The sequence below is a fragment of the Lytechinus pictus genome, chromosome 13, assembly GCF_037042905.1.
Source record: "Lytechinus pictus isolate F3 Inbred chromosome 13, Lp3.0, whole genome shotgun sequence".
NCBI classification, from domain to species: Eukaryota; Metazoa; Echinodermata; class Echinoidea; order Temnopleuroida; family Toxopneustidae; genus Lytechinus; species Lytechinus pictus.
This window is the reverse complement of record NC_087257.1, coordinates 11628542-11644653: the sequence shown is the minus strand read 5'-3', so window position 1 is coordinate 11644653 and position 16112 is coordinate 11628542. Positions and strand designations below refer to the sequence as shown.

Here is a 16112-nt window from a genome sequence, read left to right as displayed (position 1 = left end):
TAGAGTGTAATCTATAACGTTAGATCTAGTCGACTAAACCTACGTACATCCTGAAAACGTTAGTAACGTTAGATCTCGAGTCTACTCTTAACTTCTAAGCTAACGACCATTAAAATTAGATCTACCCGTCCGAACGTTGTCGTTTGTCATACCTAGCTGTCCTAACGTTAAGTTGAACGAATAACGTTTATTTTTACAAAGTGCAGTGACCATCTAATCTTTTCACCCGACTCACCTTTTGCGAGCATGCATTTGAGCAAACTGCGACAAGACTTGATGATTGATACATCCGTTATGTCCTTAATAAGTTAGTTTTCTTTTCAATAAATGCCATATATTTTAACAGGAATTATCAAGCAACAGTCAAAGATCGAAATCATTCCATCGATATGTCACATCTGTTGCGCGCACTTGCGCAATAAGCGCGTAAATGCGCGAATTGTCTAAAACTTTCGATCAAATCGCGCGGATATTTATGGTATCTGCAATCACTGCAGAAAGCAACATTTTGCATGCAATAAAATGGGGATTTCAGCCAAATTTTGCTATGCCCGTCGTTAAGGAGCGGATGAGGGGGCAACGGGCAGAAATCTTGTTAACTATGCCCGTTGCCCTTGGTTACCACCTTAGTTTGTTGTTTTGAAGGCATGGTCGTTTACATGACCTCAGTTTTGACCAATCAGAGGAACGGATTATTCGAGATTCTTAAAGAGAGGTTTATAATATTGTATATTTAAAAATAGGCAGCTATTGCTTATCCCGCTAATCTTGTACAACACTAATAGAGGAATCATATCTATAAGATTTGGTTTTGCCATAAGTATTTCTCTAGACCGTGAGTGATGTTAAGGAAATTGATACTATGACCAGACCTGGAAGCTCTACAACTGACACAAATACAATGGTGACAAAAAATAACTCCAGGGCCCCGTCTTACAAAGAGCTGCGATTGATCCGATCAATCTTAACTATGGATGGCCAGCAACATCAACATCTAATATGCATGTTTGTTCAAAACATTTTCTAGCTATGGTTTATATTCATGCATTCAATCTTTTCTTGAAAATTCACTGTGCTTCTCTTTGTTTACAAAGGACATTGTGCAAATTTCCTGAAGAAAAAATTACGACACTGATGGATTTCCATAGTTACGGTTGATTGGATCAATCGTAACTCTTTGTAAGACGGGCCCCTGGTATTCACCATGACATTAAAAGCGTTGGTTTCATGAGGTTGAAGTACATGTATATTATTTTTTGGAAAAAACTTTTTACTTCAATCAAGCCACTTATTAACATTTTATCAAGTTTAGAGCTTCTTCAAGATTGAAAAATGCATACCAATTAGCATTGTTTTTCAATTGAAATTGCCCCTTCTATGTTTATATCATTTTTGCTATTACTTTTTTCTGTTATTACACATACATGACATGAAATACCAATCACAATCATTTTGCGCCGTTGTTAGTCAGTCAAGTCAGGATTTCTCCTACAATTTATTACTTTGCTGAACAGTTGCATTTTGAAAAAGAGGGGAGATATTCACCAAAATGTTTGAGAGTGGGTCTAAGTGATATAATTTATTAGCTTATCTTTACTAGCACTTTTATTATAATTCTTTTGATTGTTATTGTTTCTTAAAATCATAAAAATACAGAGCCTACAACTACTGTCACAACAACAAGCATTGCAATGCCTACCACTCCAGCAACTACAACCGCTCCAACCACTACAGTGACAGAGGAAACAACAACTACTGTCACGACAACAGCAAGCACCACAGTTTCTGAAGAGACAACAACTGTTACTACGACCACACCTGAAAGCTCCACCACTGAGACAACTACAACAGTAACAACAACTCCAGGTATTCACCAGGACGTTGCAAACATTTTCTTCTTTGGAACCATGCATACTTTTTAGGTTATACTTTAATAGAGTGAACCTTTCTTTTTTGTCTATGTGTCAGTTTTTTCAACTTTAAAGAGATCTAATGATTAGTATTGTTTACTAATTTGAATTACACCTTATATGTATATTAATGTCCTTGTATGTACATTAGTATTTCTATGTGCTAACTCATGTATAATTATATTTTTCTGAAATATTAGCCAGTAACCTAGAATTGTTAATATCTTTTATTGTTTATCATTTAATTTTAATCATTTTGTCGAAAGAATTCTAATTTGAAGGGGGGGTTACGTTCTTTTTTTTGTTACAAACCTTAAACTTTAAAATTTGCATGATGGCCCTAGCCAATGTAGTGCAACCCCTTGAAAATAAATAGAAAATATAATTTAACTCAAATAAACAAGTTATCGGGTATTTCTTAAGGCATAAATTTATCAGGCTGTTTATTGCACAAAACCGCTTTGGTGTACAAATCTAGTCAACAATTTCCATAAAAATAAAAAAGCTACCTCAACAACCAAAAAAAAATATATAAGAAATTCAAAAAGAAATTAGATACATGAGATAATATTGTGATATTGATAATTTTATGTACATTACATACAACAAAGGATTTCTTAACACAAGAAAGAGGAGTTCAGTTTTTTATATATATATATATATATATATATATATATATTTATATTTAGTTACAATCTCATTCTTTGTTCACGCATATATTATTGTAATTCTTATGAAATTTATTTCTATGACATATGTGAGGAACAGTGGTCAAAAGATGGATATGGAATTTCAGCATAAAGAAACTTTTCTGGCTGTTGGTCAATTGGTGTACTGAAATAAGACTTGATTTAACAAGATTTGTGTCCCTCAAATAACTCAGAATTTAAGATGTGAAACATGTTCACTTAACTCATGTCCTATTCTACCAAAGTAATCAACAGAGAATCAATCATTTCTCTTTGACAGAACTTTCAACAGAACCAATTGATACTGGCGATGGAGGTAGGTTCCCAATTTCTCACCATCTCTTGTAAAGAAAGCGAAATCATTCAGTTGAAATAAAACAAGAGGAGCCAATATAAAATGTAATCTTCCAAACAAGCTTTTGGCACAAGTTTGCAGTCTGCCATTAAAAGACACCATTTGTTACACATGCATCTTTGCTTCAATTTTGTTCCTCACTTTTTATGTGCTTACAATGTTCTTCTGTTTTTGTCATGTGTTATAAATGTAACAATACAACCTATGTAAAGTTAAGTAACACATTTTATTTCATTCATTGTTTCCTTATACATGTAGGAACTCCTCCATCAAGAACTAGACCAACTGGTAATTTAAAATGCTGTACTTTGATCTTAAAGTGTTTCCTTTTAAACTAATCTTTCTTATATTTTGATTAAAATTGACTTTATTTTTGCCATATCTGAACAATATTAATTTTGTGTTTTCATTGATATTAGGAGATACATGTATGGATGTGTATATGTCATTATAGTTAACACCAAATATTTGATATACAACCATTATTTTTTAGTACTGGAATCTGTAATAGAGAAACGCATTATCAAACCCCATAAAGATATCAGCATGTCCGGCTGTATATCAGAATTTATGTTCAATGACACTTTATTAAGAAGGGAAATAAATGGTCCAAGTATTAATTATACAGAGATGGGCTTTTGGCATGCTAGAGAGTTGAATTAGTGTTATACTATAATAACTAGTTTTGTTATAATTTTTGGATGAACCTATTAAGGACCAACAATTGCCCACAAAAGATACATGGTGTAACATAAAACCTAATATACACGTCTTTTTGCCATGGAAACCTTCACAAGTTACATTATAATTTTTTTATTATATTTATTATTATCATTGCTGTAAATTGTTTTTTATTAAAATATAGAGCCTACAACTACTGTCACAACAACAAGTGTTACAACCACTACTTTGCCAGCAACCACTACTGCTCCAACCACTACAGTAACAGAGGAAATGACGACTACTGTCACCACGACAGCAAGCACCACAGTTTCTGAAGAGACAACAACTGTTACTACGACCACACCTGAAAGCTCCACTACTCAGACAACTACAACAGTGGCAACAACTCTAGGTATTTAAACATTTTCTTCATTGGAACTAATCATCCTTTTGAGGTTATACTTAAATAGAGTGAACTTTTTCGTCTTTTTTTTTTATTTTTCAAATTTGGAAAAAGTCTATTTTGCATTGCATCGTGTTTATAAATTGATGTCCTTCTATGTACTTTATTATTTTTATGTGTTGACTTATGTACAAGTTTTGTTTTCTAACATAACCTGTTATTCTAGAATTGCTCCTCCCATTTTATTGATTTGATGAAAATAGTTTTGTTTAAAAATTGCAATTTAAAAGGGGAGGGAAGATACTTTATGTCTTTATTTTGAACCTTATCGTTGCATGATGACCATAGCCATTGTAGTGTGACTCTGAAAATAAGCAAAAGAAAAAATATACTTGAATTCAAATAAACAAGTTATTGGTTATTTCTCAAGGCATAATTCATCAGGCTGTTTATTGCTCAAAATTTCCATGGTCTATATATCTAATGATATTTCTATTTCTATTCTATCTAAATTCATATCTATACCGTTATTTTCATTTTGCTCAGTGAAGATGGTTTCAGGTGACCGAAAAAGTATCAAAAACAGTTTCCATAGGAATAATAAAAAAATCTATATCAACTAAGCCTGAGTCATATTGATTATTTTGAAAACCGGTGTTCGTGAGCTTTAATTCGATCGATCATCGATGCATCGAATATTGAAGGCGGGGAAAATGTAGTTTTTTTTTTGCTCCGGCGTTAATGTGCTATGCATGCACTACGCACTGACGGTATGCGCTGGCGTTGGCCGGGTGAGCGTTGCACAAGCAGATGACAGAGCAAAGTTTGTTTGTATTTTCCATGATCACAAAAAAAGGCTGGGGACCAATGCAGAACTCTTCCCAAAATATCTTCAACAATGATATTTGCAGATGACAACATTTAAGTTTAAAATGAAACAATAATAAAGACATGGATCACGCAAAGTCGATCCGAATGATTTTCGGTCAACTAGCATTCACCAGCCCCGTCCGCAGCCCCGTACACTCTCCCGAAACGACAGGCGTGCTTGTCAGCGCCAGCAAACAAGTGCAACCAACGAAGAGCGCTGTAACTTGCCTGAGATTGTGTAGTTGGATCCAAAATGAGCTCCAAATAAGTTTATGGGAATAGATACGTAATTTTCTCTGAATGGTCATTTGAATTGGTATTCAAAGCTAATATAACGATTGTGAGGAAAGATTGTGGAATATGAGTTATGACGATGTTCGAGAATTCATCCTGATAATGACAATTCATTTTTTTAGACACAATTGAGCATGCGATCGAAATAAATACGAATGTTTCGAATCAAGCCCTAAATTCATATGAATTATTACGATTTATCAAGATTTTATGGTTATACTAAGAATAATGACGATGTCAGCAAAGGATGTTATGTTCATATGGAAGAATTAATACTGGCATTATTTCTATTGTTGTTCCATCTCTGGACGTCTCCTCCGAGCTCCGAGAAAATAAGCACAATGCGCATGCGTGTTCGATGACGTATGACATATTTTCCATTCATGAAATCAGAGCCCAAAGTTGGGCACAAACCCGGGGCACAAACTAGCTTCAAATTGATGGGAAAAAAATATTAAACGCAATTTTCTCTGTTTTGTCATGTAAAATGTTATTATATGGTGATATTACGATCTTGAAAAGAGTTTTTGCATGTAGACAATGTTCGAGAATCAATCCTGACGTGATAATTATTTTTTTTTTTAGACAAGTGCACTCACTCGACTCAAGAAGTCAAGTCGCTCGTCATGAGATGTCCGCCATTGAAAATTGAAACGAAATACAAACGTTTCACATCAAGCTCTAAATTCATATTAATGATTATCATATGCAAATTGTTAAATATTACGATTAAATAATGTTCTGTGGTCATGATATTAATATTGTTCATGAAAGCAAGATTTGTTTTACGTTGATCGCGTCAATTTCCGGCCATTTTCTGGTTTGATTAAAGAACAGTACTGCGCATGCACGATCGATGGCCATGACTTCCATTCATGAATTCATCATGCATAAATTATCTCGGCACGAGCAGACGAGTAAGACTTGAACTATGATCAAAATAAACTTCAAATTAATGGTGAATAGGCATCATAATTACACAATCGGTTTCATTTTGGGGGCAATAGAAATCAAGTAAGTAGTAGTCAAGTTGGACATTACTGATATTTTGATGATTGATTGTGTGAACCAAACGATTCGGCCGCCCGACATATTTTTTTTGTTTTGATGCACCGATTTTGCAAAATCTGCACCGGTGTTCGATGACATCGATCGAACACCGATTTTAAAATCGATTCGACTCAGGCTTAATATTAACAACAACCAACAAATAAAGATATAAGACAGTCAATCAATAATGAAATACATGAGATAATATTAATCCTAATTTTATGCACATTACATTAGTATACAACATAGGATTTCTGAACACAAAAAAGAGCAGTTCAAGGGATTTATGTATGTATTTAGAGTCTCATTCCATCAATTCCAAGTATAGTGTCCTTGAAAAACAGATTCTATTTCTACATTATACTTCAATAAATCCACCTATTTATTTCATCAATGTCAAAGCTTCTTCAATATTAAAAAGGGGCAACCAATTTGCAAGGTTTATCAATTCAAATCACTCTTTTTATTTTGTTGTCTTTTCTAGTCCTGTCTTTTCCAATGACATCTTCTGTTGTGCTAGGTAACTATGAGGATGACTTGGGAAATGTGAATGTTTTGATCACCCCAGCTGCTGGGAATATCAGTGACAGTACTTTATTTTTGAAGGATTTAAATACGTCATCAAATAAAATGAAATGCAATAGAGTATTAATGTTTTGTATGTTCTGATGACTAGTATATCAGGATATTTTGAAAACTTGACCCTGTTTCTGTCATCTGCTTTTATTCTAGGTGGGTGTGAGGAGCAGGACTTGGATAAGTTGAATGTTATAATCACCCTTATCCCTACTGATGGAAATGGTAATAACAGTGCTAATGGTATAATCACACTGGAGTCCGGAGTCCCTAAGTTCACTGTATCGCTTTCTTCCCCTGGGAACACAATAACAGTGAATGCGCTGACTTTGTCTGAGCAGGGTGAAGGAGGAAACAACAATGCAGTACGGAGGGTTCGCATCTCAAATATTGTGGACAGTACAGGAGTCGTTGATGCGGAGGAATATCCTGTTGACTCCACTGCTCCTGAAAGTGGAATGTTTATAGTTCGAAATACATTTAACGAAGAATCTGTGGAATCTTTTGACATTGAAGTTCTAGATATCACCAGCATGCCTGTAACCATAAACGTGACAGTCAGAGGATGCCTTAAATTAGGTGAATAGTTTGGCTTCAGCATAATACATTATTTTATATTTAAACATAGGCAGCTATTGCTTATCCCACTTATCCTGTACAACAGAAATAGAGGAATCCTATCTATAAGATTTGGTTTTGCCATGAGTATTTCTCTACACTGTGAGTGATATTAAGGAAATTGATACTATGACCAGACCTGGAAGCTCTACAACTGACACAAATACAATGGTGACAAAAAATAACTCCAGGGCCCCATCTTACAAAGAGCTGCGATTGATCCGATCAATCTTAACTATGGACGGCCAGCAACATCAACATCTAATATGCATGATTGTTCAAAACATTTTCTAGCTATGGTTTATATTCATGCATTCAATCTTTTCTTGAAAATTCACTGTGCTTCTCTTTGTTTACAAAGGACATTGTGCAAATTTCCTGAAGAAAAAATTATGACACTGATGGATTTCCATAGTTACGGTTGATTGGATCAATCGTAACTCTCTGTAAGACGGGCCCCTGGTATTCACCATGACATTAAAAGCGTTGGTTTCATGAGGTTGAAGTACATGTATATTATTTTTTGGAAAAAACATTATACTTCAATCAAGCCACCTATTAACATTTTATCAAGTTTAGAGCTTCTTCAAGTCAGGATTTCTCCTACAATGTATTACTTTGCTGAACAGTTGCATTTTGAAAAAGAGGGGAGATATTCACCAAAATGTTTGAGAGTGGGTCTAAGTGATATAATTTATTAGCTTATCTTTACTAGCATTTTTATTACAATTCTTTTGATTTTTATTGTTTTTTTAAATTATACAAATACAGAGCCTACAACTACTGTCACAACAACAAGCATTGCAACGACTACCACCCCAGCAACCACAACTGCTCCAACCACTACAGTGACAGAGGAAACAACAACTACTGTCACGACAACAGCAAGCACCACAGTTTCTGAAGAGACAACAACTGTTACTACGACCACACCTGAAAGCTCCACCACTCAGACAACTACAACAGTAACAACAACTCCAGGTATTCACCAGGACGTTGCAAACATTTTCTTCTTTGGAACCACGCATACTTTTTAGGTTATACTTTAATAGAGTGAACCTTTCTTTTTTGTCTATGTGTCAGTTTTTTTCAACTTTAAAGAGATCTAATGATTAGTGTTGTTTACTAATTTGAATTACACCTTATTTGTATATTAATGTCCTTGTATGTACATTAGTATTTCTATGTGCTGACTCGTGTATAATTATATTTTTCTGAAATATTAGCCAGTTACCTAGAATTGTTAATATCATTTATTTTAAATCATTTTGTCGAAAGAATTCTAATTTGAAGGGGGGGTTACGTTTTTTTTTTTTGTTACAAACCTTAAACTTTAAAATTTGCATGATGGCCATAGCCAATGTAGTGCGACCCCTTGAAAATAAATAGAAAATATAATTTAACTCAAATAAACAAGTTATCAGGTATTTCTTATTTCTTAAGGCATAAATTCATCAGGCTGTTTATTGCACAAAACCGCTTTGGTGTACAAATCTAGTCAACAATTTCCATAAAAATAAAAAAGCTACCTCAACAACCAAAACAAAAAGATATAAGACATTCAAGAAGAAATTAGATACATGAGATAATATTGATAATTTTATGTACATTACATACAGCAAAGGATTTCTTAACACAAGAAAGAGGAGTTCAGTTTTATATATATATATATATGTATATATATATATTTATATTTAGTAACAGTCTCATTCTTTGTTCACGCATATATTATTGTAATTCTTATGAAATTTATTTCTATGACAAATGTGAGGAACAGTGGTCAAAAGATGGATATGGAATTTCAGCATAAAGAAACTTTTTTGGCTGTTGGTCAATTGGTGTACTGAAATGAGATTTGATTTAACAAGATTTGTGTCCCTCAAATAACTCAGAATTTAAGATGTGAAACATGTTCACTTAACTCATGTCCTATTCTACAAAAGTAATCAACAGAGAATCAATCATTTCTCTTTGACAGAACTTTCAACAGAACCAATTGATACTGGCGATGGAGGTAGGTTCCCAATTTCTCACCATCTCTTGTAAAGAAAGCGAAATCATTCAGTTGAAATAAAACAAGAGGAGCCAATATAAAATGTAATCTTCCAAACAAGCTTTTGGCACAAGTTTGCAGTCTGCCATTAAAAGACACCATTTGTTACACATGCATCTTTGCTTCAATTTTGTTCCTCACTTTTTATATGCTTACAATGTTCTTCTGTTTTTGTCATGTGTTATAAATGTAGCAATACAACCTATGTAAAGTTGAGTAACACATTTTATTTCATTCATTGTTTCCTTATACATGTAGGAACTCCTCCATCAAGAACTAGACCAACTGGTAATTCAAAATGCTCTACTTTGATCTTAAAGTGTTTCCTTTTAAACTAATCTTATATTTTGATTAAATTTGACTATGTTTTTGCCATATCTGAACAATATTAATTTTGTGTTTTCATAGATATTAGGAGATACATGTATGGATGTGTATATGTCATCATAGTTAACACCAAATATTTGATATACAACCATTATTTTTTAGTACTGGAATCTGTAATAGAGAAACGCATTATCAAACCCCATAAAGATATCAGCATGTCCGGCTGTATATCAGAATTTATGTTCAATGACACTTTATTAAGAAGGGAAATAAATGGTCCAAGTATTAATTATACAGAGATGGGCTTTTGGCATGCTAGAGAGTTGAATTAGTGTTATACTATAATAACTAGTTTTGTTATAATTTTTGGATGAACCTATTAAGGACCAACAATTGCCCACAAAAGATACATGGTGTAACATAAAACCTAATATACACTTCTTTTTGCCATGGAAACCTTCACAAGTTACATTATAATTTTTTTATTATTTTTATTATTATCATTGCTGTAAATTGTTTTTTATTAAAATATAGAGCCTACAACTACTGTCACAACAACAAGTGTTACAACCACTACTTTGCCAGCAACCACTACTGCTCCAACCACTACAGTAACAGAGGAAATGACAACTACTGTCACAACGACAACAAGCACCACAGTTTCTGAAGAGACAACAACTGTTACTACGACCACACCTGAAAGCTCCACTACTCAGACAACTACAACAGTGGCAACAACTCCAGGTATTTAAACATTTTCTTCTCGGGAACTAATCATCCTTTTGAGGTAATACTTAAATAGAGTGAACTTTTTCGTCTTTTTTTTTTATTTTTCAAATTTGGAAAAAGTCTATTTTGCATTGCATCGTGTTTATAAATTGATGTCCTTCTATGTACTTTATTATTTTGATGTGTTGACTTATGTACAAGTTTTGTTTTCTAACATAACCTGTTATTCTAGAATTGCTCCTCCCATTTTATTGATTTGATGAAAATAGTTTTGTTTAAAAATTGCAATTTAAAAGGGGAGGGAAGATACTTTCTGTTTTTATTTTGAACCTTATCGTTGCATGATGACCATAGCCATTGTAGTGTGACTCTGAAAATAAGCAAAAGAAAAAATATACTTGAATTCAAATAAACAAGTTATTGGTTATTTCTCAAGGCGTAATTCATCAGGCTGTTTATTGCTCAAAATTTCCATGGTATATATATCTAATGATATTCCTATTTCTATTCTATCTAAATTCATATCTATATCGTTATTTTCATTTTGCTCAGTGAAGATGGTTTCAGGTGACCGAAAAAGTATCAAAAATAGTTTCCATAGGAAAAATAAAAAAATCTATATCAACTAAGCCTGAGTCATATTGATTATTTTGAAAACCGGTGTTCGTGAGCTTTAATTCGATCGATCATCGATGCATCGAATATTGAAGGCGGGGAAAATGTAGTCTTTTTTTTGCTCCGTTGTTGATGCGCTATGCATGCACTACGCACTGACGGTATGCGCTGGCGTTGGCCGGGTGAGCGTTGCACAAGCAGATGACAGAGCAAAGTTCGTTTGTATTTTCCATGATCACAAAACAAGGCTGGGGACCAATGCAGAATTCTTCCCAAAATATCTTCAACAATGATATTTGCAGATGACAACATTTAAGTTTAAAATGAAACAATAATAAAGACATTGATCACGCAAAGTCGATCCGAATGATTTTCGGTCAACTAGCATTCACCAGCCCCGTCCGCAGCCCCGTACACTCTCACGAAACGACAGGCGTGCTTGTCAGCGCCAGCAAACAAGTGCAACCAACGAAGAGCGCTGTAACTTGCCTGAGATTGTGTAGTTGGATCCAAAATGAGCTCCAAATAAGTTTATGGGAATAGATAAATAATTTTCTCTGAATGGTCATTTGAATTGGTATTCAAAGCTAATATAACGATTGTGAGGAAAGATTGTGGAATATGAGTTATGACGATGTTCGAGAATTCATCCTGATAATGACAATTCATTTTTTTAGACACAATTGAGCATGCGATCGAAATAAATACAAATGTTTCGAATCAAGCCCTAAATTCATATGAATTATTACGATTTATCAAGATTTTATGGTCATACTAAGAATAATGACGATGTCAGCAAAGGATGTTATGTTCATATGGAAGAATTAATACTGGCATTATTTATATTGTTGTTCCATCTCTGGACGTCTCCTCCGAGCTCCGAGAAAATAAGCACAATGCGCATGCGTGTTTGATGACGTATGACATATTTTCCATTCATAAAATCAGAGCCCAAAGTTGGGCACAAACCCGGGGCACAAACTAGCTTCAAATTGATGGGAAAAAAATATCAAACGCAATTTTCTCTGTTTTGTCATGTAAAATGTTATTATATGGTGATATTACGATCTTGAAAAGAGTTTTTGCATGTAGACAATGTTCGAGAATCAATCCTGACGTGATAATTATTTTTTTTTTTAGACAAGTGCACTCACTCGACTCAAGAAGTCAAGTTGATCGTCATGAGATGTCCGCCATTGAAAATTGAAACGAAATAGTAACGTTTCACATCAAGCTCTAAATTCATATCAATGATTATCATATGCAAATTGTTAAATATTACGATTAAATAATGTTCTGTGGTCATGATATTAATATTGTTCATGAAAGCAAGATTTGTTTTACGTTGATCGCGTCAATTTCCGGCCATTTTCTGGTTTGATTAAAGAACAGTACTGCGCATGCACGATCGATGGCCATGACTTCCATTCATGAATTCATCATGCATAAATTATCTCGGCACGAGCAGACGAGTAAGACTTGAACTATGATCAAAATAAACTTCAAATTAATGGTGAATAGGCATCATAATTACACAATCGGTTTCATTTTGGGGGCAATAGAAATCAAGTAAGTAGTAGTCAAGTTGGACATTACTGATATTTTGATGATTGATTGTGTGAACCAAACGATTCGGCCGCCCGACATATTTTTTTTTTTTTGATGCACCGATTTTGCAAAATCTGCACCGGTGTTCGATGACATCGATCGAACACCGATTTTAAAATCGATTCGACTCAGGCTTAATGTTAACAACAACCAACAAATAAAGATATAAGACAGTCAATCAATAATGAAATACATGAGATAATATTAATCCTAATTTTATGCACATTACATTAGTATACAACATAGGATTTCTGAACACAAAAAAGAGCAGTTCAAGGGATTTATGTATGTATTTAGAGTCTCATTCCATCAATTCCAAGTATAGTGTCCTTGAAAAACAGATTCTATTTCTACATTATACTTCAATAAATCCACCTATTTATTTCATCAATGTCAAAGCTTCTTCAATATTAAAAAGGGGCAACCAATTTGCAAGGTTTATCAATTCAAATCACTCTTTTTATTTTGTTGTCTTTTCTAGTCCTGTCTTTTCCAATGACATCTTCTGTTGTGCTAGGTAACTATGAGGATGACTTGGGAAATGTGAATGTTTTGATCACCCCAGCTGCTGGGAATATCAGTGACAGTACTTTATTTTTGAAGGATTTAAATACGTCATCAAATAAAATGAAATGCAATAGAGTATTAATGTTTTGTATGTTCTGATGACTAGTATATCAGGATATTTTGAAAACTTGACCCTGTTTCTGTCATCTGCTTTTATTCTAGGTGGGTGTGAGGAGCAGGACTTGGATAAGTTGAATGTTATAATCACCCTTATCCCTACTGATGGAAATGGTAATAACAGTACTAATGGTATAATCACACTGGAGTCCGGAGTCCCTAAGTTCACTGTATCGCTTTCTTCCCCTGGGAACACAATAACAGTGAATGCGCTGACTTTGTCTGAGCAGGGTGAAGGAGGAAACAACAATGCAGTACGGAGGGTTCGCATCTCAAATATTGTGGACAGTACAGGAGTCGTTGATGCGGAGGAATATCCTGTTGACTCCACTGCTCCTGAAAGTGGAATGTTTATAGTTCGAAATACATTTAACGAAGAATCTGTGGAATCTTTTGACATTGAAGTTCTAGATATCACCAGCATGCCTGTAACCATAAACGTGACAGTCAGAGGATGCCTTAAATTAGGTGAATAGTTTGGCTTCAGCATAATACATTATTTTATATTTAAACATAGGCAGCTATTGCTTATACCGCTTATCCTGTACAACAGAAATAGAGGAATCCTATCTATAAGATTTGGTTTTGCCATGAGTATTTCTCTACACTGTGAGTGATATTAAGGAAATTGATACTATGACCAGACCTGGAAGCTCTACAACTGACACAAATACAATGGTGACAAAAAATAACTCCAGGGCCCCATCTTACAAAGAGCTGCGATTGATCCGATCAATCTTAACTATGGACGGCCAGCAACATCAACATCTAATATGCATGATTGTTCAAAACATTTTCTAGCTATGGTTTATATTCATGCATTCAATCTTTTCTTGAAAATTCACTGTGCTTCTCTTTGTTTACAAAGGACATTGTGCAAATTTCCTGAAGAAAAAATTATGACACTGATGGATTTCCATAGTTACGGTTGATTGGATCAATCGTAACTCTTTGTAAGACGGGCCCCTGGTATTCACCATGACATTAAAAGCGTTGGTTTCATGAGGTTGAAGTACATGTATATTATTTTTTGGAAAAAACATTATACTTCAATCAAGCCACCTATTAACATTTTATCAAGTTTAGAGCTTCTTCAAGTCAGGAGTTCTCCTACAATGTATTACTTTGCTGAACAGTTGCATTTTGAAAAAGAGGGGAGATATTCACCAAAATGTTTGAGAGTGGGTCTAAGTGATATAATTTATTAGCTTATCTTTACTAGCATTTTTATTACAATTCTTTTGATTTTTATTGTTTTTTTAAATTATACAAATACAGAGCCTACAACTACTGTCACAACAACAAGCATTGCAACGACTACCACCCCAGCAACCACAACTGCTCCAACCACTACAGTGACAGAGGAAACAACAACTACTGTCACGACAACAGCAAGCACCACAGTTTCTGAAGAGACAACAACTGTTACTACGACCACACCTGAAAGCTCCACCACTCAGACAACTACAACAGTAACAACAACTCCAGGTATTCACCAGGACGTTGCAAACATTTTCTTCTTTGGAACCACGCATACTTTTTAGGTTATACTTTAATAGAGTGAACCTTTCTTTTTTGTCTATGTGTCAGTTTTTTCAACTTTAAAGAGATCTAATGATTAGTGTTGTTTACTAATTTGAATTACACCTTATTTGTATATTAATGTCCTTGTATGTACATTAGTATTTCTATGTGCTGACTCGTGTATAATTATATTTTTCTGAAATATTAGCCAGTTACCTAGAATTGTTAATATCATTTATTTTAAATCATTTTGTCGAAAGAATTCTAATTTGAAGGGGGGGTTACGTTTTTTTTTTTTGTTACAAACCTTAAACTTTAAAATTTGCATGATGGCCATAGCCAATGTAGTGCGACCCCTTGAAAATAAATAGAAAATATAATTTAACTCAAATAAACAAGTTATCAGGTATTTCTTATTTCTTAAGGCATAAATTCATCAGGCTGTTTATTGCACAAAACCGCTTTGGTGTACAAATCTAGTCAACAATTTCCATAAAAATAAAAAAGCTACCTCAACAACCAAAACAAAAAGATATAAGACATTCAAGAAGAAATTAGATACATGAGATAATATTGATAATTTTATGTACATTACATACAGCAAAGGATTTCTTAACACAAGAAAGAGGAGTTCAGTTTTATATATATATATATATGTATATATATATATTTATATTTAGTAACAGTCTCATTCTTTGTTCACGCATATATTATTGTAATTCTTATGAAATTTATTTCTATGACAAATGTGAGGAACAGTGGTCAAAAGATGGATATGGAATTTCAGCATAAAGAAACTTTTTTGGCTGTTGGTCAATTGGTGTACTGAAATGAGATTTGATTTAACAAGATTTGTGTCCCTCAAATAACTCAGAATTTAAGATGTGAAACATGTTCACTTAACTCATGTCCTATTCTACAAAAGTAATCAACAGAGAATCAATCATTTCTCTTTGACAGAACTTTCAACAGAACCAATTGATACTGGCGATGGAGGTAGGTTCCCAATTTCTCACCATCTCTTGTAAAGAAAGCGAAATCATTCAGTTGAAATAAAACAAGAGGAGCCAATATAAAATGTAATCTTCCAAACAAGCTTTTGGCACAAGTTTGCAGTCTGCCATTAAAAGACACCATTTGTTAC

At 33.9% G+C, this 16112-nt stretch overlaps 1 protein-coding gene across 1 annotated transcript in view; it reads left to right on the top strand.

The window, feature by feature from the left end:
- The window catches only part of LOC129273992 (mucin-17-like), a 154886-nt gene that overhangs the window by 71564 nt on the left and 67210 nt on the right, over positions 1–16112 (top strand). Inside the window, exons 52-63 of the mRNA XM_064108928.1 lie at positions 1657–1866; positions 2880–2915; positions 3213–3242; positions 3820–4029; positions 6967–7389; positions 8200–8409; positions 9407–9442; positions 9740–9769; positions 10343–10552; positions 13490–13912; positions 14723–14932; positions 15929–15964. Coding sequence (XP_063964998.1) covers positions 1657–1866; positions 2880–2915; positions 3213–3242; positions 3820–4029; positions 6967–7389; positions 8200–8409; positions 9407–9442; positions 9740–9769; positions 10343–10552; positions 13490–13912; positions 14723–14932; positions 15929–15964 — 2064 coding nt within the window. The remainder of the gene's footprint in view (positions 1–1656; positions 1867–2879; positions 2916–3212; positions 3243–3819; positions 4030–6966; positions 7390–8199; positions 8410–9406; positions 9443–9739; positions 9770–10342; positions 10553–13489; positions 13913–14722; positions 14933–15928; positions 15965–16112) is intronic.